General features: G+C 43.8%; 1 protein-coding gene across 1 annotated transcript in view; it reads left to right on the plus strand.

Moving 5' to 3' along the window:
- Positions 1 to 23512, plus strand: part of LOC308317083 (uncharacterized protein) — a gene marked incomplete at its 3' end in the record, with an annotated part of 110115 nt that overhangs the window by 26165 nt on the left and 60438 nt on the right. The window contains exons 4-5 of the mRNA XM_080765874.1: positions 2507 to 2538; positions 12276 to 12356. Of these exons, the coding sequence (XP_080622000.1) occupies positions 2507 to 2538; positions 12276 to 12356 (113 nt within the window). The remainder of the gene's footprint in view (positions 1 to 2506; positions 2539 to 12275; positions 12357 to 23512) is intronic.

Below are 23512 nucleotides of genomic sequence, written 5' to 3' on the forward strand. Positions count from 1 at the left end.
ATGTGTCTCTGATGTCTTGGTACAATGGACAGATGGTTAGGAAGTGTAGCTCGGTTTCCACTTCATTTAGTGTGCAGTGGGTGCATAGTCTGTCTTCTCTCGGGATACAGGTCTGCCTATGACGGCCTTTCTCGATTGCGTGACTGTGCTCACTGAGTCTGTACCTAGTTAAGATTTTTCTTTGTTTTGGGTCGGTCACGGTGCTCAGGTATTCTGCCACTGTGTATTCTCTGTTTAGGGCCAGATAGCATTCTAGTTTACTCTGCTTTTGTGTTGCTTCTTTCCAATGTGTCAGATAGTTTTCCCTTTGCTGTTTTATAATTTGGTTTATTCCAATGGGTTTTCTATCTCGTGGCTCTGTTTGTGTTTGTGCCCGGAGTTCCAGGGCCAGCTGGCTGAGGGGGCATCTCTCTAGAGTTTCACTGTGTGTGAGTGCCTTGTTATGGAGTGCATCTAGGTCACTTTCTTTTAGGTGGTTGTAGAACTTAAGTGCTCTCTTTTTTATTTTGATTATGAGTGGGTATCGTCCTAATTCTTCCCTGCATGCATTATTTGGTGTTTTTCGCTGGGTACGGAGAATGGATTTGCAGAGTTCTGTGTGTAGGGTCTCGGTTTGGTGTTTATCCCATTTTTCAAGATCATGGTTTGCTAATGGTCCCCAGATCTCGCAACCATAGAGGGAAATTGGTTCTATCACAGAGTCCAGTATTTTAAGCCAGGTTTTAATTGGGATGTCTATTTTTATGTTTCTTTTGATGGCATAGAATGCCCTTCTTGCCTTGTCTCTCAGGTCCTTTACAGCTTCGTTGTAGTTCCCTGTGCTGCTGATGTTTAGGCTGATGTTATACACCCAAAGCTAGACTCAATAAAATATAGTCTCTATTTTTGTAATGTTTTTGTTGAGGGGCTCTTAGCTCCTCCCTCCATGCCCAGCTTTCGGTGTTTGTGTAAAACACGAACATCGAAGACAAGAAAAGTGAAATCGCCAAAGGTGATTGGCCCGGGTCGGTGTGATTTTTTTAAAGTGGTGCAACCACTTCTACAACCAGCTCGCAATGTCCTGTATGTACGTGTTTGTCTGTTTGTGTACCTCAATGAGCACGAGTGGTGTGCGCATGCGTGCGCGTGCACCACTGGTGTGCGCACGCACCCGCACCCGTGTGTGGATGTTGTTGCTACATAAATAGCATCAATGCTAGCGAGCTAAAATATAGCCATCCTTGCTCTAGAAAGCACCAATGTTTCCATCTACACCACCGGATTATCAGCAAAAACCTCCGAAAATCGCGCTAATGGACCAAACCATGGAGAGCTCCGTAGATTAGGAGTTATTCAGCTTTTAGAGAGGGGAGTTGCGCCACTTGGTTCACACAGGTGTGATTTTTCTTTTAACGGGTGAAAGATGCTTTGCATCCCAGAGTCTCACAGCCGTTTATTTAGGATGGCAATTATTGTGAATAATGTAATGGACACTCACTCCCCTCTGGTGGTATATCGGTGCAACTGCACGCATGTCCATGGTAAAAGGACTGCAAACTGTTAATTGTTGTAACTCGTGGCTGACAATCAAATCACAAGGTGTTTTCAATCAGTCGTTGGTAGAAGTTTATAGCCTTTGGGTTATTAGTTGTTCTGTCAGTCTTACAGTCTCCTAACGGGGATAACAAAGAAACACAACTGCATTCTGAACTGGCATGCAGGTGATCAAATGAATGTATTGAACCCTACGGCTTATAGGCTGAATCATAAGATTAATGATCGCTAATGACTCCTGCCTAAATATGTCCCAAACCGCCCCCTAAGGTCTTCCACTGCTGGCCTGCTCGCTTTGCGAGAAAAAAATGGCAGCTAAAAAATACGGGGAAGCAGCTTTTTGCTTCTACGGGCCGTCGGCGTGGAACAAACTCCCACTGTACCTTCGTCAGGCAGCCTCTGTAGACATTTTTAAAGCTCAGCTCAAGACGCACTTCTACACCATTGCTTTTAATTGATATTTTATTTTTTTATTTTTGTTATTCATGTCCTGACTGTATTGCATTACTGCTTGTTTTTTAATGTCGTTGCCTTGCTTTTCTTTTATTCTCCATTTTTCTGTAAAGCACTTTGAGCTGCATTTCATGTCATGAAAGGTGCTATACAAATAAAGTTTTATTATTATTATTATTATTAATGCTTGGATTATTAGCAGTCAGATCATGATAAAATAATGACAACGTGACGATGGCACTGGCCAGCCATTCGCCATCATGACATGGACAGCTGACGCTGGCCAGCCATTCGCTGGCTCCTTGACATGGAGGTTACAGCTGACGCTGGCCAGCCATTCGCTGGCTCCATGACATGTCATGATGACCACTCCCGTGTTTTGTTTATCATGATCTGACTGCTAATAATCCAAGCATGTATTCTTATAGCGATCATCTTATGATTCAGCCCAGGGTTCCCCAATTAATTAAAAAAATGGTCAAGGAGTTAAAAAAACACTTCTTTCTCTTTTCATTCACAGAAGGAGCTGAGTCTTCCACGGAGAGGCAGTGTGTGAGTACTTTCAATACTTTACTACTTCAGTACTTCAGTATAAGTATCAGGGCCTGGACGTCATGGCCAGTTGACGTACAGTTGACGTACAGCCGCCCCCACCGCCATTGCTGTAATATGTCTTTGCACATGGAGGGATGTGGTTCAGTCATAGACTGTAAAAAAAGATATGGACAAAGCGTTCCCCGGGTCTAACATGGACGTAAAATGAAGCCTGTAATTCCTTGCACTGTAAGTCGCCATATTTCTAGATCCGTTTGGGCCCAGCTGGCCATTGGCTGGCTCCGTTTGGGCCCAGCTGGCCATTGGCTGGCTCCGTTTGGGCCCAGCTGGCCATTGGCTGGCTACGTTTGGGCCCAGCTGGCCATTGGCTGGCCCAGACAACGAGGCGGGACTCCCCCCCCCCCCCCCCCCCCCCTTACTCTTCGTTGGTTTTTATTTTGACTGAACGGGGGGGTGGATCCCGATCATAGACTGTAACGGTATAGCCACGACCCTCAGAACATACGCAACTTTATGGTAATTATTTTAATAAATGGGACCATAATTTTCCAAAAAGAATATTATGACATGAGAAATGAGACTTTAAACTAGTGACTGGAAGCAGAAAGTATTCATGACCATGTTTATTAAGGTAATACAGTCTAGGTGAAGTTGGGCCCAAATACATGGACCTCTATGGAGATTGGGGTTTTTTTGGGCCCAATGACAGACAGCGCCACAACAGGCCATTATATGAACTTTCAGGAAGTCCTGATTTCCTCAGTGGCTTCACAGAATATCTGTCTGACTGCCCCCCTGGTTTCAGTATAAGTGTCCAGGCTCCAGTATCCATTGCTGTAATATGTCTGTGCACATGCAGGGATGTGTTTCAGTATAAGTGTCCAGGCTCCAGTATCCATTGCTGTAATATGTCTGTGCACATGCAGGGATGTGTTTCAGTGTAAGTGTCCAGGCTCCAGTATCCATTGCTGTAATATGTCTGTGCACATGGAGGGATGTGTTTCAGTGTAAGTGTCCAGGCTCCAGTATCCATTGCTGTAATATGTCTGTGCACATGCAGGGATGTGTTTCAGTGTAAGTGTCCAGGCTCCAGTATCCATTGCTGTAATATGTCTGTGCACATGGAGGGATGTGTTTCAGTGTAAGTGTCCAGGCTCCAGTATCCATTGCTGTAATATGTCTGTGCACATGGAGGGATGTGTTTCAGTATAAGTGTCCAGGCTCCAGTATCCATTGCTGTAATATGTCTGTGCACATGGAGGGATGTGTTTCAGTATAAGTGTCCAGGCTCCAGTATCCATTGCTGTAATATGTCTCTGTCTTTGCACATGGAGGGATGTGTTTCAGTGTAATATGTCTGTGCACATGGAGGGATGTGTTTCAGTATAAGTGTCCAGGCTCCAGTATCCATTGCTGTAATATGTCTTTGCACATGGAGGGATGTGTTTCAGTGTAATATGTCTGTGCACATGGAGGGATGTGTTTCAGTGTAATATGTCTGTGCACATGCAGGGATGTGTTTCAGTGTAATATGTCTGTGCACATGGAGGGATGTGTTTCAGTGTAATATGTCTGTGCACATGCAGGGATGTGTTTCAGTGTAATATGTCTGTGCACATGCAGGGATGTGTTTCAGTGTAATATGTCTGTGCACATGCAGGGATGTGTTTCAGTGTAATATGTCTGTCCACATGCAGGGATGTGTTTCAGTGTAATATGTCTGTGCACATGCAGGGATGTGTTTCAGTGTAATATGTCTGTGCACATGCAGGGATGTGTTTCAGTGTAATATGTCTGTGCACATGCAGGGATGTGTTTCAGTGTAAAAGTGGTGGTATTGTTTTGGGCCTTGTTGGTGTGTGAGCGCCTCGACAGAGCGGGGCGGTAGACTGCGGCGGTCTGCTGGCCGGTGGACAAATGGCAGGGCCCAATTTTTGACCAATCCCAGCCCTGCAAGTGTCGATACCATACTGTCGATTCTCTGGAGGATGTGTTTAACTCTGAGAGTGTTCAGCTCATTCTCTGGAGGACGTGTTTAACTCTGAGAGTGTTCAGCTCATTCTCTGGAGGATGTGTTTAACTCTGAGAGTGTTCAGCTCATTCTCTGGATCATGTGTTTAACTCTGAGAGTGTTCAGCTCATTCTCTGGAGGATGTGTTTAACTCTGAGAGTGTTCAGCTCATTCTCTGGAGGATGTGTTTAACTCTGAGAGTGTTCAGCTCATTCTCTGGAGGACGTGTTTAACTCTGAGAGTGTTCAGCTCATTCTCTGGATCATGTGTTTAACTCAGAGTGTTCAGCTCATTCTCTGGAGGACGTGTTTAACTCTGAGAGTGTTCAGCTCATTCTCTGGAGGATGTGTTTAACTCTGAGAGTGTTCAGCTCATTCTCTGGAGGATGTGTTTAACTCTGAGAGTGTTCAGCTCATTCTCTGGAGGACGTGTTTAACTCTGAGAGTGTTCAGCTCATTCTCTGGATCATGTGTTTAACTCTGAGAGTGTTCAGCTCATTCTCTGGATCATGTGTTTAACTCTGAGAGTGTTCAGCTCATTCTCTGGAGGATGTGTTTAACTCTGAGAGTGTTCAGCTCATTCTCTGGAGGATGTGTTTAACTCTGAGAGTGTTCAGCTCATTCTCTGGAGGATGTGTTTAACTCTGAGAGTGTTCAGCTCATTCTCTGGATCATGTGTTTAACTCTGAGAGTGTTCAGCTCATTCTCTGGAGGATGTGTTTAACTCTGAGAGTGTTCAGCTCATTCTCTGGATCATGTGTTTAACTCTGAGAGTGTTCAGCTCATTCTCTGGATCATGTGTTTAACTCAGAGTGTTCAGCTCATTCTCTGGAGGACGTGTTTAACTCTGAGAGTGTTCAGCTCATTCTCTGGAGGATGTGTTTAACTCTGAGAGTGTTCAGCTCATTCTCTGGAGGACGTGTTTAACTCTGAGAGTGTTCAGCTCATTCTCTGGATCATGTGTTTAACTCTGAGAGTGTTCAGCTCATTCTCTGGATCATGTGTTTAACTCTGAGAGTGTTCAGCTCATTCTCTGGATCATGTGTTTAACTCTGAGAGTGTTCAGCTCATTCTCTGGATCATGTGTTTAACTCTGAGAGTGTTCAGCTCATTCTCTGGATCATGTGTTTAACTCTGAGAGTGTTCAGCTCATTCTCTGGATCATGTGTTTAACTCTGAGAGTGTTCAGCTCATTCTCTGGAGGATGTGTTTAACTCTGAGAGTGTTCAGCTCATTCTCTGGATCATGTGTTTAACTCTGAGAGTGTTCAGCTCATTCTCTGGATCATGTGTTTAACTCTGAGAGTGTTCAGCTCATTCTCTGGATCATGTGTTTAACTCTGAGAGTGTTCAGCTCATTCTCTGGATCATGTGTTTAACTCTGAGAGTGTTCAGCTCATTCTCTGGAGGACGTGTTTAACTCTGAGAGTGTTCAGCTCATTCTCTGGATCATGTGTTTAACTCTGAGAGTGTTCAGCTCATTCTCTGGAGGACGTGTTTAACTCTGAGAGTGTTCAGCTCATTCTCTGGATCATGTGTTTAACTCTGAGAGTGTTCAGCTCATTCTCTGGATCATGTGTTTAACTCTGAGAGTGTTCAGCTCATTCTCTGGAGGACGTGTTTAACTCTAAGAGTGTTCAGCTCATTCTCTGGATCATGTGTTTAACTCTGAGAGTGTTCAGCTCATTCTCTGGATCATGTGTTTAACTCTGAGAGTGTTCAGCTCATTCTCTGGATCATGTGTTTAACTCTGAGAGTGTTCAGCTCATTCTCTGGATCATGTGTTTCTGTCTGAAATATCCACAAAAAAAACCCATTCCTAAGTTCGATTCTATACAAATGTCTTCTAAATCATGACAGTTGTCTGAAAGACCTCACGTTTCTATGTCAGTGCAGTTATTTCAAAATATTTCATATCATGAACCCCCAGAATTATCAAAAAAAGCCATGACTATACTAATGCTCAAAACTATTAATTCTAGTACTCCAAACTATAGTCATAGGTGGTGGTAGCAAAACAATGTTTGTGTTTACACGTGTTTGTGTTTATTTACACAAACCCTCCTAGCTGGTCAGGGTCAACCCCTCCTGTTAATGGTCAACCCCTCCTAGCTGGTCATGTGACCAAACGGCCCATTGAGTACGCAGCCTGCGGTGAAGGCGGAGTCTCAGCGCTCCGTCTTCTCTTCTGCGACGAAGCAGAACAACCGATTCGTCGCGCTTTATCCTCCCTTTGTTTCTCGTGTCACGCTCGCCACAATGGTCCCACCAATCACGCTGTGCCGCGGTTCATAATCCCACCAATCACGTTGTGACGTCGTGCCTCACGCGGCATGCACACGCAGTGGTGGCGTATGCATGTACTTCAGCACTGTATGCGTTGTGAGCTTGTAGATCTGCTATTTTCAGCGTGCAACCAAGTGTAGAATGACTGATACTGCATGGATCTCTTGTCCACTAGAGCCCTTCTTAACATTTTAGTCTAGGCTTTTATCTGTTGACAGAATAGTTGATATATTTAGTTTCCATTTAGTTTTCATCAGTGAACATTTTTGTCATGGTATTTCAACCAAGTCGTTCGTAATACACAACATGGGGCAGACAGACAGGCAGACAGACAGACAGACAGACAGACAGGCAGACAGGCAGACAGACAGACAGACAGACAGGCAGCAGACAGACAGACAGACAGACAGGCAGGCAGACAGGCAGACAGGCAGACAGACAGGCAGACAGACAGACAGACAGACAGACAGACAGACAGACAGACAGACAGACAGACAGGCAGGCAGACAGACAGGCAGGCAGACAGACAGGCAGACAGACAGACAGGCAGACAGGCAGACAGGCAGACAGACAGGCAGACAGACAGGCAGACAGACAGACAGACAGACAGACAGACAGACAGACAGACAGACAGACATTGCTGCGTCCACTAGGGGGCCCTGGAGGTGGATTTGTAGCTAAAGGCATTTAATTTGACATCCTTTTTTTTTAATTGGCCTTGAAATGACTGGACAACAGAGGCTCCTGTACAGTGTGTGTGTGTGTGTGCTCCTGTACAAGGTGTGTGTGTGTGTGTGTGTGTGTGTGTGTGTGTGTGTGTGTGTGTGTGTGTGTGCGCGTGTGCTTGTGCGTGCTTTGGCTTGAATAAAAGATGACATCAGCCCCTGTGTGTGTGTGTGTGTGTGTGTGTGTGTGCGTGTTTGCGTGCGCACGAGTTCAATGACATCATCACATCACGTGACCATCGTAGTCTTGCATCCGTCATCATCATGATGGTTGATGCTGCCGGGCCGCTAGCCGGGGACGCTCCGCTACACACACACACACACACACACACACACACACACACACACACACAATCTAAATAGAAGCATGGTTAGCCTGTTAGCCAGGCTCACACCACCATCTGCTGGGAGGGAGGGTGTGTGTGTTTGTGGGGGGGGGGGGGGGGGGGGGGGGGGTAGGCTGACACCACACACACACACACACACACACACACACACACACACACGACCGTGTGCGTGTTTGTATAGCAGCGAGGCGAGGAGGGGTGGGGGCCGGTGGGTGGGGGGGCGTTTCCTAGGGGGTGTGACGAGGGGTGTGTGTGTGCAGGGGGGGGGGGGGTCATTGTCCTGCCCCCCCACACCCAGCGCAGAGGAGAGAGAGAGAGAGAGAGAGAGAGAGAGAGAGAGAGAGAGAGAGAGAGAGAGAGAGAGAGAGAGAGAGAGAGAGAGAGAGAGAGAGAGAGAGAGAGAGAGAGAGAGAGAGAGAGAGAGAGAGAGAGAGAGAGAGAGAGGTCTGCTTTATCAGCATGGCGGCTGGTGTGGGCTATCTGTCGTTGCACGCAGGGGGCTAAGCACAGACAGACAGGGGGCTAAGCACAGACAGACAGACAGACAGGGGGCTAAGCACAGACAGACAGACAGGGGGCTAAGCACAGACAGACAGACAGGGGGCTAAGCACAGACAGACAGACAGGGGGCTAAGCACAGACAGACGGTGATGTCAACATCAACAGAGCCGTAGCGTTGAGGCGCGTCTTAGCGACGGAACCGTCGGTTGTTTCAACCATGAAAGCCCAACGCGAGAGGCTGAGGATCCCCGGACTGACGCTGGAGTGAGTATTGTGTGTGTGTGTGTGTGTATCTGTGCTGTGTGTGTGTGTCTGTGCTGTGTGTGTGTGTGTATATCTGTGCTGTGTGTGTGTGTGTGTATATCTGTGCTGTGTGTGTGTGTGTGTGTATATCTGTGCTGTGTGTGTGTGTGTATATCTGTGCTGTGTGTGTGTGTGTGTGTGTGTATCTGTGCTGTGTGTGTGTGTGTGTGTATATCTGTGCTGTGTGTGTGTGTATATCTGTGCTGTGTGTGTGTGTGTGTGTGGTGCGCTTAGAGAGAGAGAGAGAGAGAGAGAGATCTGTTTTTCCCCACAGTACACCAAAGAGATAGCAGATCTACAAGCATATGAGACACACGTTGTGAGCTTGTAGATTTATTTTATTGAGTGGGGGGGGGTTCAAGTCCATCGCTTTAACCTGCTGATGACAGGTGCTTTTGTGCATGACTGTGCGTGTGCGTGGTGTGTGTGTGTGTGTGTGTGTGTGTGTGTGTGTGTGTGTGTGTGTGTGTGTGTGTGTGTGTGTGTGTGTGTGTGTGTGTGTGTGTGTGTGTGGTGTGTGTGTGTCGTGTGTGTGTGTGTGTGTGTGTGTGTGTGTGTGTGTGTGTGTGTGTGTGCGTGCGCTGCAGCTGCTTTGCTTTTTCGTCGTGTTATTATGCGTTTGTGCAACACTAGCATCGACATCAACAAGCAGAGAGAATGAGAGAGGGAGAGAGGGAGGGGGGGGGAGGGAGGGAGGGAGGGAGGGAGAGGGGAGGGGGGGAGGGAGGGGGGAGGGGAGGGAGGGAGGGAGGGAGGGAGGGAGGGAGAGGAGAGGAGAGGGAGGGAGGGAGGGGGAGGGAGAGAGGATGTCAGGTGAAGGACTGTCGCAGATGCACAGCATCATGGCTTTTGGCTATCACGCACGCACGCACATGCACGCACACGCACAGTGCTTTCACATACACAGGAAGGATGCTGTTTTGCTATGGTGCCTTTGGTTGTGTGTGTGTGTGTGCGTGCGGTGCGCGTGTTGTTGCCAAGCAGAGGGTTTTCCGATTAACCCCGTCAAGGGGGGATAGAGGGGGGGGGGGGGGGGGGTAGATTGTGGGGGAAAAAAAGAGTGGTTCAAGTACAGCCGTAAACCTGTTTTCTTTTACCCCCCCACCCCCCCCCTTTTCTTTGGAGGGTTTCAGTGATTTAAGGAACATTCTTTAAGTGGTAAAACGGTAACCTGAAGACTGGACACCTCAATGTTAACCCAGTCATCTCATTGGCTCGTTTAAACGCCGTTAATCAACTCAATCGTTCTCGTAGTTATGGTCACCGTACAGAGCGTCTGTTATCGTCACCGTACAGAGCGTCTGTTATCGTCACCGTACAGAGCGTCTGTTATCGTCACCGTACAGAGCGTCTGTTATCGTCACCGTACAGAGCGTCTGTTATCGTCACCGTACAGAGCGTCTGTTATCGTCACCGTACAGAGCGTCTGTTATCGTCACCGTACAGAGTGTCTGTTATCGTCACCGTACAGAGCGTCTGTTATCGTCACCGTACAGAGTGTCTGTTATCGTCACCGTACAGAGTGTCTGTTATCGTCACCGTACAGAGTGTCTGTTATCGTCACCGTACAGAGTGTCTGTTATCGTCACCGTACAGAGCGTCTGTTATCGTCACCGTACAGAGCGTCTGTTATCGTCACCGTATGGAGCACTCTATAGCAATGATTACTGTCACAATATAGAGCTATTTAACACTGTTACTGAACACACTCTATAGCAATGATTACTGTCACAATATAGAGCTATTTAACACCGTTACTGAACACACTCTATAGCAATGATTACTGTCACAATATAGAGCTATTTAACACTGTTACTGAACACACTCTATAGCAATGATTACTGTCACAATATAGAGCTATTTAACACCGTTACTGAACACACTCTATAGCAATGATTACTGTCACAATATAGAGCTATTTAACACTGTTACTGAACACACACTATAGCAATGATTACTGTCACAATATAGAGCTATTTAACACTGTTACTGAGAACACACACTATAGCAATGATTACTGTCACAATATAGAGCTATTTAACACTGTTACTGAATACACTCTATAGCAATGATTACTGTCACAATATAGAGCTATTTAACACTGTTACTGAACACACTCTATAGCAATGATTACTGTCACACTATAGAGCTATTTAACACCGTTACTGAAACACACTCTATAGCAATGATTACTGTCACAATATAGAGCTATTTAACACCGTTACTGAAACACACTCTATAGCAATGATTACTGTCACAATATAGAGCTATTTAACACTGTTACTGAACACACACTATAGCAATGATTACTGTCACAATATAGAGTTATTTAACACTGTTACTGAATACACACTATAGCAATGATTACTGTCACACTATAGAGCTATTTAACACTGTTACTGAACACACTCTATAGCAATGATTACTGTCACAATATAGAGCTATTTAACACTGTTACTGAACACACTCTATAGCAATGATTACTGTCACACTATAGAGCTATTTAACACTGTTACTGAAACACACACTATAGCAATGATTACTGTCACAATATAGAGCTATTTAACAGTTACTGAACACACTCTATAGCAATGATTACTGTCACAATATAGAGCTATTTAACACTGTTACTGAACACACTCTATAGCAATGATTACTGTCACACTATAGAGCTATTTAACACCGTTACTGAACACACTCTATAGCAATGATTACTGTCACACTATAGAGCTATTTAACACCGTTACTGAACACACTCTATAACAATGCTTACGGTCCTCTCAACCGGCCGGACTCAATCATAACATTACGTTACATAACATTGGGTGTCTCTAAAGATGTCTGTCACCTGCTTCCTGTTAACTGTTTCCTGGTCATGTGACCTGAGTAACCAATACATGACAGCAGCGTGTGTGGCAGCCAATCGGCACCATAGGTCCTCAGTAAGACTCATGTGTGACTATAGGTCTTCTTGAGTACCACAGATGGTAAAAACAGTCCAAATGTCATTCTGACCTCTCCACGAAAAGGCCTCGTTGTCCTGACCCCTTATCTATCATTTAGAGAGGCTACATGATGGATGAATAGTCTGGACTTAGACTGTTTTTCGTCGTTTGTCACATTCATGAGCTGCTGTTTGTAAAAAAACACTTTTTGTTTGACATTGAGGTGCCCACTCCTCCCGTGTGCTTAAAACAAAAAAGACCAGTATTCTATTGTACAACTCAGGTCCTTTTTACGTGAGACCAGAGGCCTTAAATCGGTTAATAACCCATTCTGAACGGGAACCCATTTTGGTGTTAGCATCATGTTATGCTTTAGCTATTGAAAAACAGCAGATCTACAAGCTCATAGCGCGCCTGCACCGAGTGGCGCGCTACGAGCTTGTAGAGGTCTGCTATTTTTTGAAGAACGACTGACATTTTTAGAATCTGATCTCAGGTCAGAATGGGTTAATCAGACCAGTGCGTGTCCAGTGGAAAACCTGGTATGAATCTGATCTCAGGTCAGAATGGGATAAAAGACCTGTGTTGTATTGACCCCCCCTCTCATTTAACTTGCAGCCTGACTCCCAGGAGTCTGAGTCCGACTCCCACTAGTCCGTGCAGCCCGTGCAGTCCTCTGCATGCCTTCCATTTCTGGAGGTAAGCTCTGTGTGTCCGTCAGTCCACCATTACGCTCCTCATCATCTCCATGTCCACCCCATTGGTCTGAGTCATCATCTCCATGTCCACCCCATTGGTCTGTGTCATCATCTCCATGTCCACCCCATTGGTCTGAGTCATCATCTCCATGTCCACCCCATTGGTCTGTGTCATCATCTCCATGTCCACCCCATTGGTCTGAGTCATCATCTCCATGTCCACCCCATTGGTCTGAGTCATCATCTCCATGTCCACCCCATTGGTCTGTGTCATCATCTCCATGTCCACCCCATTGGTCTGAGTCATCATCTCCATGTCCACCCCATTGGTCTGTGTCATCATCTCCATGTCCACCCCATTGGTCTGAGTCATCATCTCCATGTCCACCCCATTGGTCTGAGTCATCATCTCCATGTCCACCCCATTGGTCTGAGTCATCATCTCCATGTCCACCCCATTGGTCTGTGTCATCATCTACATGTCCACCCCATTGGTCTGTGTCATCATCTCCATGTCCACCCCATTGGTCTGTGTCATCATCTCCATGTCCACCCCATTGGTCTGTGTCATCATCTCCATGTCCACCCCATTGGTCTGTGTCATCATCTCCATGTCCACCCCATTGGTCTGAGTCATCATCTCCATGTCCACCCCATTGGTCTGTGTCATCATCTCCATGTCCACCCCATTGGTCTGAGTCATCATCTCCATGTCCACCCCATTGGTCTGTGTCATCATCTCCATGTCCACCCCATTGGTCTGAGTCATCATCTCCATGTCCACCCCATTGGTCTGTGTCATCATCTCCATGTCCACCCCATTGGCCGGTCTGCGTCATCATCTCCATGTCCACCCCATTGGTCGGTCTGTGGCGTGTTATAGCTAGCTGTTACCTGTTGGTTCACCCGCCGATGTGTATCTGAGCACCAGTTTATGACTATTAGTACCAGTAGGGGCGCTGTTGTGCCAGAAACGGAGAGAGAAATAGTGCTGCTCTGTTGCCTGCTAATGAGAGAGAGGAGGAGGAGGAGGGGGAGGAGAGGAGGAGGAGGAGGAGGGGGGGGATAGGGGAGTTGTAACACTTCACACGGGGGTGATTTTTTTAATCGTGAAAATGTGGCGCAAACCATTGACCTTCAGAGCGAACATTTTTTACTTTAAATGTTTGCTTCTGGGGGAGGGGGGGAACAACATATGTTCAGATGGGGGGTCCCTGGAACAACATATGTTCAGATTGGGGGTCCCTGGAACAACATATTTTCAGATGGGGGGGTCCCTGGAACAACATATGTTCAGATGGGGGGTCCCTGGAACAACATATGTTCTGATTGGGGGTCCCTGGAACAACATATTTTCAGATGGGGGGGTCCCTGGAACAACATATTTTCAGATGGGGGGTCCCTGGAACAACATATGTTCAGATTGGGGGTCCCTGGAACAACATATGTTCAGATGGGGGGTCCCTGGAACAACATATGTTCAGATTGGGGGTCCCTGGAACAACATATGTCAGGATTTAGAAGGTATTTGTAGAATCTGTATAAACTGTCATGATTTAGAAGGTATTTGTATAATATAGAATATAATATAGAATAGAAGGTATTTGTAGAATAGAAGGTATTTGTAGAATAGATTTAGAAGGTATTTGTAGAAGGTATTTGTATAATATATAATTTAATATAGAATAGAAGGTATTTGTAGAATAGATTTAGAAGGTATTTGTAGAAGGTATTTGTATAATATATAATATAATATAGAATAGAAGGTATTTGTAGAATAGATTTAGAAGGTATTTGTAGAAGGTATTTGTATAATATATAATATAATATAGAATAGAAGGTATTTGTAGAATAGATTTAGAAGGTATTTGTAGAAGGTATTTGTATAATATATAATATAATATAGAATAGAAGGTATTTGTAGAATAGATTTAGAAGGTATTTGTAGAAGGTATTTGTATAATATATAATATAATATAGAATAGAAGGTATTTGTATATATAATAGAATATAGAATAGAAGGTATTTGTATATATAATAGAATATAGAATAGAAGGTATTTGTAGAATAGATTTAGAAGGTTTCCATTGGAACGCAGGGTACTTTCCCCCCCTCTTTGGACATACCGGGTTTCCTCGCGACAATAACGATAACGTTATTAGCCCCCCCCCCCTCTCTTTCATGTGCTAAATAGGATCAGAGGGTTTTCCATACATCAAAGCAGAGAAACGCTTTCTCAATCTCTCCACAGTCCAGGGTTTTAGGATGGGACTTCTCGTCTGTTCTCATGATATTATATCCTACACTGTCTGTTCTTTGTCTTTTTGAGGACAGGTTTAATGTTTGTTTTTAGTTTAACCCGTTCTGACCTGAGATCAGATTCTAGAAATGTCTTCTGAATCCTGACAGTTTTCTGAAAAAGCTATATGTTTCTATGTCAGTCGTTCTTCGATTTTTCAAAAAATAGCAGACCTACAAGCTACGAGCTTGTAGATCTGCTATTTTTCAATGGCTAAATTATAACATGTTTGAAACACCAAAAGGGGTTCCCGGCCCCAAAATGGGTTAATGGGTTTGTTTTTAAAAACACCATTGACAATGAAGAGAAAATGTATGTTTTGTCCCCAACACAAACATTAAATCCCATTAAAGGACCACTTCACCACTTTTCCGCGCTCACTAAAAATACGCTTGCGTTGTCGCACAGCGACTTCTCAGAGCAAAAACGCAGGTCTTATTGGAAATGAACGATAGCTGCGTTTTATCGCTCCCTGTTTGAAAGGCCATTTACATCCAATATACAGTACAGTACAGTACAGTACAGTACAGTACAGTACAGTACAGTACACATCCAATATAGATCCACTACTTGGAAAGAGGGTCCAACCTCAGGGGGGCAGTGAGTCAGACAGATAGTCTGTGAAGCCACTGAGGAAATCGGGACTTCCTGAAAGTTCATATAATGGCCTGTTGTGGCGCTGTCTGTCATTGGGCCCAAAAAAACCCCCATAGCTCCATAGAAGTCCATGTATTTGGGCCCAACTTCACCTAGACTGTATTACCTTAATAAACATGGTCATGAATACTTTCTGCTTCCAGTCACTAGTTTAAAGTCTCATTTCTCATGTCATAATATTATTTTTGGAAAATTATGGTCCCATTTATATTTAAAAAAAATACCATAAAGTCGTGTATGTTCTGAGGGGCGTGGCTAGCGTTACAGTCCATGATCGGGAGCCACCCCCCCGTTCGAGTCAAAATAAAAACCAACGAAGAAGAAGAAGAAGGGGGGGGAAGTCCAGCCTCGTTGTCTGGGCCAGCCAATGGCCTGGCAGCTGGGCCCAAACGGATCTAGAAAGATGGCGATGTACAATTCAAGGACTGACAGGCTTCGTCTTACGTCCATATCAGACCCGGAGAACGCTTTGCACATATTTTTTCCAACCCCACAAAAAAGACAAGCCTCACAAATCGGCGTGCACTACGCGCGCACGCACGCACGCACGCACGCACGCACGCACGCACGCATTATCTGTTGTCTTTGGCAGCACATTTAGATTTCACTTCTCTTGAATAGTTTTAGTTCATTTAGTTTTAGTCACATTTTTGTCACCCGGAATTTTTTGGGGGGTTTTAGTCGACTAAATCTACAGTTGATTTAGTCTACTAAAATGTGTTTTGGCGGGCCTTGATGCCGTCGTTTTCACTTGCTGAAAATAGCCGATCTACAAGCTTGTAGATCTGCTATTTTCAGCATGCAACCAAGTGCAAAATGACTTATACTGGATCTCTTGTCCACTAGTCCCTTCCTAACATTTTAGTCTAGTTTCTAGCTGTTGACGAAATTGTCAGTACATTTAATATTGGCTTTAGTCATCATAGCTTAGTTTTGAGTGGACAGGGATATGGTGTCTCTTCCCCCTGGGTAGACGCAGAGTGAGTGGACAGGAATATGGTGTCTCTTCCCCCTGGGTAGACACAGAGTGAGTGGACAGGGATATGGTGTCTCTTCCCCCTGGGTAGACACAGAGTGAGTGGACAGGGATATGGCGTCTCTTCCCCCTGGGTAGACACAGAGTGAGTGGACAGGAATATGGTGTCTCTTCTCCCTGGGTAGACACCGAGTGAGTGGACAGGGATATGGCGTCTCTTCCCCCTGGGTAGACACAGAGTGAGTGGACAGGAATATGGTGTCTCTTTCCCCTGGGTAGACACAGAGTGAGTGGACAGGAATATGGTGTCATTAACTATTCATCTTATAATGAGCATTAGCATATTAAAGGACCGGTTGTTAATTCTCATGTTTTTTTTTGTGCAAACTCTGCATTAACGAGCTCACTGCACGCCTGCTGTTGCACCGCACGTGGAAGGAGCTCACTGGTTGGTCGGTTTGGGGGAGTCGCAGCGAACCAATGAGAAGGCTGTTTGGATAAGGGGTCAGTTTGTGTGTTTGGAGAGCGGGATGAAAACTGAGGTGAAGTGGTCCTTTAACCCGTTTTGGGTCGGGAAACCCTTTTTGGTGTTTTAAGCATTATGTTATACTTACTTACATTTTTACAAATGTTGTACTTTAAATGGCAGACCTACAAGCTCATAGCGCGGCACCGAGTGCCGCGCTATGAGCTTGTAGGTCTGCCATTTTTGAAAAATCATGGAGACATGGCGCAAATCTTTGAATAATATATTATTTCAGAGCGAACATCTTTAACTCAAATCTTTGCTCCCTGGAACAACATATTTTCAGACGGGGCTAGGCGGCCAATTACAGATTGTCAAGGGGTCCTTGACAAGGAATTAACGACTGACTGTATAGAAACATGGGTTTTTCACAAAACTGTCAGGCTTTAGAAGACTTCAACGTGGGGCCTGAATGCGTTAAGGACATGCTGGCTGTGTTGAGTGTTGGCAGAAGGTGGCTAGCGGGTCGGCGCTGTGAGTCAGCCATTGTTCTGCTGGTGCGCTGCTTCTGGTGTCGAATATTCAAATGCCTCATTAACCGTTTCAGTTCATATAGGACGCAACCTGAACGTCATAAGGATTGGAACCGAGAGGTGCCTTCGACGTGTGTGGCCGTCCTAGCGCACCCTCAAAGACACGGGGCGAGATAAGAATATTCAGAATTTTTCCTATTTTTTTTTTTTTTTTTGGCATTTCGCTTTTCGCTTGCCGTATGCTAACGCTCTGTGCAATTATTAGCTTGCCATTGACTCCCATGTTAGCGCGGCGGAAAGAATGACTCGTATCTCCTCATCCAGGGCGCTCTCCGTGGTGATGAAAGGATCGATATGCTGGCGCTTCATTTCTGCTCCTCATCCGTCTCTCCCGCAAAATATGAACGCTTTTTGGAGCGTATATAAATATATTAAGATGATCGGGGATTGTGAGGTCACTTTGTAAAGTCAACTTTTTTAAGAAAGTGTTTCCGGTTCGTGTTTCAGCGATCAGACAACTCTGGCACCCCGGAGCTTCTATTTTGATGCACTTACGGCACTGATTTTAAGCCTTTAAGAGGTGGCACTGTAGCTTTTAAAACTCAATGTCTGCCAAGGACTGAATTGACTGATTTTTTAGCAACTCCAGCAGCGCCAACGACGCCTTTATCGCCTTTTTCAAACGTGTTTAACATTGGGCCAAAAAAAAACAAAACATATATATATATATATTTTTTTTTTTAAACAATTTTTTTTTAATTAAAATAAAATAAAAAAATGTATAGAGACTGGCGCTTAGGGACTTTTTGGCACTTCTTAGAAGCGATGGATGAGTTAATTAACTACTTCAACCATTATTTTATACTTTGGCTATTTAAAAAGAATCGTGAGGATTTGTTTCATGCTAGTGTCGCACAAAACGAGCAAACCTGGCCGATCTACGAGCTCATTATTAGATCTGCTACTTTTGAAAAGAAATGTGAAAATGTGCCGCACATTTTTTTATATTTATTCGTTCAGAGCGAACGTTTTTAACGCTAATTTTTGCTTCTGGAGAGTCCCTGGAACAACATATTTTCAGATGGGGGGTCGGCGGCCAATTTCATATATCTTTGACATGAAAATGTTTGAGAACCACTGACAGAGAACCACTGACAGAGAACCACTGACAGAGAAACACAGGGTTCATCAGATCGAAAACTGTCTGGATTTAGAAGACATTAAAGAATCGTCCTCAGGTCTAAATGGTAGGGTGACCAGATCCAAACTGTTCATTTGAGGGACAGAAGTATTTCTTGTGTGGGACAACTTGTCCCACACAAGAAATACTTCTGTCCCTCAAGCCATACTGGAGTACCGGGTTAGCAACTTACTACTTGAGTTGCTATTAAATGCCTTGATGTCATATTCGACCATGACCAATGATTGGCTATCATTTATAACTCCTCTGGTGTCCCACATTTTGTTTTAAAATCATGCTTTATTGCTATGCTATTTTAACAGGCTTAAAAACACATCTTGCAGGAAGAGACACAGAGAGCTTTACAACAGAAGGCCAACTATTAGGGGACTAAACTATTAGGGCATTTGAACACTGATGCCTGTCAGTCACAATGTGGGACAGACAGGGTCTCAATTTGTGGGACTCCTGAAAAGTCTTGGAAATGAGGGACTGTCCCACGCAAAGAGGGACATCTGGTCACCCTACTAAATGGGCCAAAGAGCATGCCAAGTCCAAGTCTGTCCAAGAACCGGGTCACATTTTGGCAGGAGATGCCGTGAGCAGGCGTTTGGCTGACTGATAACTGACCTTATCACATCCACTGTAACCAGGGTGGACTTTTTTACAGCCACATTTTAGTCACATGGAATGTGTTTTAGTCGACTAAATGTCCTAAGATTTTAGTCAACTAAATCTACAGTTAATTTAGTCGACTGAAATGTATTTTGGCGGGCCTCGATGCAGCCGTAATGACTGATTTTAAACTTGCTGAAAATTTTCTAGTTTTTTATGGTTGATGAAATTGTCAATATATTGTCAATATATAGTCTTAGTTTGAGTCATCATAGCTTAGTTTTCATTTAGTTTTCCTCAGTGAAAAAAGGTAGTCAACGGACTCTTTTCGTCGGTAGTTTTAGTCGACGAAAACAACCCTGGTGTTTGAAAGGAAGCCTCTCTTGTCTTCAAAGTGTCCTCCCTGTATGTGTCCTCCCCTCTCCTCTCCTTCAAAGTGTCCTCCCTGTATGTGTCCTCCCCTCTCCTCTCCTTCAAAGTGTCCTCCCTGTATGTGGAGCACAGAAATGGAACGGGGCCATAATTAGAGTGAAGGCTGTCACGCTGTGGTCTACAGGGAGGCACGCACACACACACACACACACATGCACACGCTCACACTCACTCACACACGCACACACATGCACACGCTCACACTCACACGCACACACTCACTCACGCACACACACACACACACATGCACACGATCAGTCACACACGCGCACACACACACACACACACTCACACACTCACACAGGGGTGTTGCTGTCACCAGCAGTGGTGAAATAAAGTACTGGCATGTTTTACTGAATTGACATAGTACTGCAATGTATATGTAGGAACATACTCAAGTTAAGTTTTTGACTTTTATCTTCTTCTTGTTTGTATTCAGACAGCCGGCAATGGGTAGAACGTTTTCTCTCTGACACATCTAGGGCCGCAATCTGCATTCAAAGATATTCCTAGAAGCTTTGTCATTGGTCACAAAAAAAACCCTGTTAAATCGGGAAGTAGACAGGCAAATCAACCAATGACAAAGCTTATAGGAACATCTTTGAATGCAGATTGTGACCCCTAGGGGGGAGCGTTCTACCCATTGCTGGCTGTCAGACAAGAAAGGGGGGGGAAAAAGGTAATTCAAATGTTTGACATATCATTGCTTATAGCAGCTTCAATTAAAAATGTACTTGAATAAAAGTGCTAAAGTATCGTCATCAAAATGTGCTTAACAGTTTGACTGCGGAATGAATGAATCGCAAAACTAACCTTTGACGAACCACCGCATCGTGACACATCGTGAGCTTGTAGATCTGCTCAATGTTCAAATGGCTGAAATGTATAAAGGTCTGAAGTGGTGAATGTGTATCAATGATGTATACAATGTATCGAGATCCACGAAGTACAACTAGTAGTAAACAACTGTAGTAATATAATATCTCAACATCTCTTCTTTCATCGTGGAAACATCTGTTTCCGTGATGGTCCGTACTTCAGTTCCTGGCAGTTTTCACCAAAAATTGTATTGTCTGTCTGAGTGGTGCAACCAGTCCATTGTCTGTCTGAGTGGTGCAACCAACCAGTCCATTGTCCAGAAATGTGTGTCCCTGTGTAGGGGGTCCCTGGGTCCCCTGGGTAGGGGTCCCTGTGTCTCTGGGACTGTGTCCGAGCACGGAAATATATAGTGTCACGGTAACTCTGTCATTTTCTCAACCGTTTCGGACGCGGTTCGGCTCGCTGGCACCCTGGGACCCCCCCCCCCCCGGGACCTCCACACGGAGTTGCACCACTCAGTTCACAGTTCAGATTTTTCCTTGAAATCCTGTAATCCTATAACTTCTCTGGCTTCTCTGTTATTGAGTGGTGCTAGCCACACCTATAGACAGCAATGTGTGTCCCTATACTATATGTGTCCATCCGTCCAAGCACGGAAATGTAGCGTTTGTTGACCACCAAGTGTCACTGTTGTGCAGCCACACACACACACACACACACACGTACAGTACAGTGCAGCACCGCTCAGTTCAGACGGGTCTGATTTTCTGAGTATGCACATGCATGATTTTCCCATCAGGACACGCCCCCCCCTCATCTAGACTGAGTGGCAGAACATTGAGCAGCATGTTGGAGTGTTGGAGTTTGGAAGCGCTCGTTGGGAATCACTCAACCGTCCTGCCGTACCACCCGTTTCTAAATGTCACACATGATGCAGGAGGCAGAAAAATGTTGTGTTGTTGAAAACAAGCACTTCCAAACTCTCAAAATAATCAAATGCAGGGCAATTATTGACAGAAAGTATAGCTCATAACGTTTCTATGGTGGATTTTCATGAAACAAAAACTTTGCAGATAGAATCAGGATAATTCAAGCTTTTCGTAACAGCTGCAATGTCGGTGAGTTTAACATTGTTTAATGCAATAAGACAGGACTTTAATGTTGGTGAGTTTAACATTGTTTAATGGAATCAGACAGGACTTTAATGTTGGTGAGTTTAACATTGTTTAATGAAATCAGACAGGACTTTAATGTTGGTGAGTTTAACGTTGTTTAATGAAATCAGACAGGACTTTAATGTTGGTGAGTTTAACATTGTTTAATGGAATCAGACAGGACTTTAATGTTGGTGAGTTTAACGTTGTTTAATGAAATCAGACAGGACTTTAATGTTGGTGAGTTTAACATTGTTTAATGCAATCAGACAGGACTTTAATGTTGGTGAGTTTAACATTGTTTAATGAAATCAGAGAGGACTTTAATGTTGGTGAGTTTAACGTTGTTTAATGCAATCAGACAGGACTTTAATGTTGGTGAGTTTAACATTGTTTAATGAAATCAGAGAGGACTTTAATGTTGGTGAGTTTAACGTTGTTTAATGGAATCAGACAGGACTTTAATGTTGGTGAGTTTAAGTTGTTTAATGAAATCAGACAGGACTTTAATGTTGGTGAGTTTAACATTGTTTAATGCAATCAGAGAGGACTTTAATGTTGGTGAGTTTAACATTGTTTAATGGAATCAGACAGGACTTTAATGTTGGTGAGTTTAACATTGTTTTAATGCAATCAGACAGGACTTTAATGTTGGTGAGTTTAACATTGTTTAATGGAATCAGACAGGACTTTAATGTTGGTGAGTTTAACATTGTTTAATGGAATCAGACAGGACTTTAATGTTGGTGAGTTTAAGTTGTTTTATGAAATCAGACAGGACTTTAATGTTGGTGAGTTTAACATTGTTTAATGGAATCAGACAGGACTTTAATGTTGGTGAGTTTAAGTTGTTTAATGAAATCAGACAGGACTTTAATGTTGGTGAGTTTAACATTGTTTAATGGAATCAGACAGGACTTTAATGTTGGTGAGTTTAACATTGTTTAATGAAATCAGACAGGACTTTAATATTGGTGAGTTTAACATTGTTTAATGCAATCAGACAGGACTTTAATGTTGGTGAGTTTAACATTGTTTAATGAAATCAGACAGGACTTTAATGTTGGTGAGTTTAACATTGTTTAATGCAATCAGAGAGGACTTTAATGTTGGTGAGTTTAACATTGTTTAATGCAATCAGACAGGACTTTAATGTTGGTGAGTTTAACATTGTTTAATGGAATCAGACAGGACTTTAATGTTGGTGAGTTTAACATTGTTTTAATGCAATCAGACAGGACTGTAATGTTGGTGAGTTTAACACTGTTTAATGGAATCAGAGAGGACTTTAATGTTGGTGAGTTTAACATTGTTTAATGGAATCAGAGAGGACTTTAATGTTTGAGTTTAACATTGTTTAATGGAATCAGACAGGACTTTAATGTTGGTGAGTTTAACATTGTTTAATGCAATCAGACAGGACTTTAATGTTGGTGAGTTTAACATTGTTTAATGGAATCAGACAGGACTTTAATGTTGGTGAGTTTAACATTGTTTAATGCAATCAGACAGGACTTTAATGTTGGTGAGTTTAACATTGTTTAATGCAATCAGACAGGACTTTAATGTTGGTGAGTTTAACATTGTTTAATGCAATCAGACAGGACTTTAATGTTGGTGAGTTTAACATTGTTTAATGGAATCAGACAGGACTTTAATGTTGGTGAGTTTAACATTGTTTAATGCAATCAGACAGGACTTTAATGTTGGTGAATTTAACATTGTTTAATGCAATCAGACAGGACTTTAATGTTGGTGAGTTTAACATTGTTTAATGGAATCAGACAGGACTTTAATGTTGGTGAGTTTAACATTGTTTAATGAAATCAGACAGGACTTTAATGTTGGTGAGTTTAACATTGTTTAATGGAATCAGACAGGACTTTAATGTTGGTGAGTTTAACGTTGTTTAATGGAATCAGACAGGACTTTAATGTTGGTGAGTTTAACATTGTTTAATGGAATCGGACAGGACTTTAATGTTGATTAGTTTAACATTGTTTAATGGAATCAGACAGGACTTTAA

The sequence above is a fragment of the Protomyctophum bolini genome (genome assembly GCF_963924005.1).
Source record: "Protomyctophum bolini genome assembly, chromosome: 6".
Lineage (NCBI taxonomy): Eukaryota > Metazoa > Chordata > Actinopteri > Myctophiformes > Myctophidae > Protomyctophum > Protomyctophum bolini.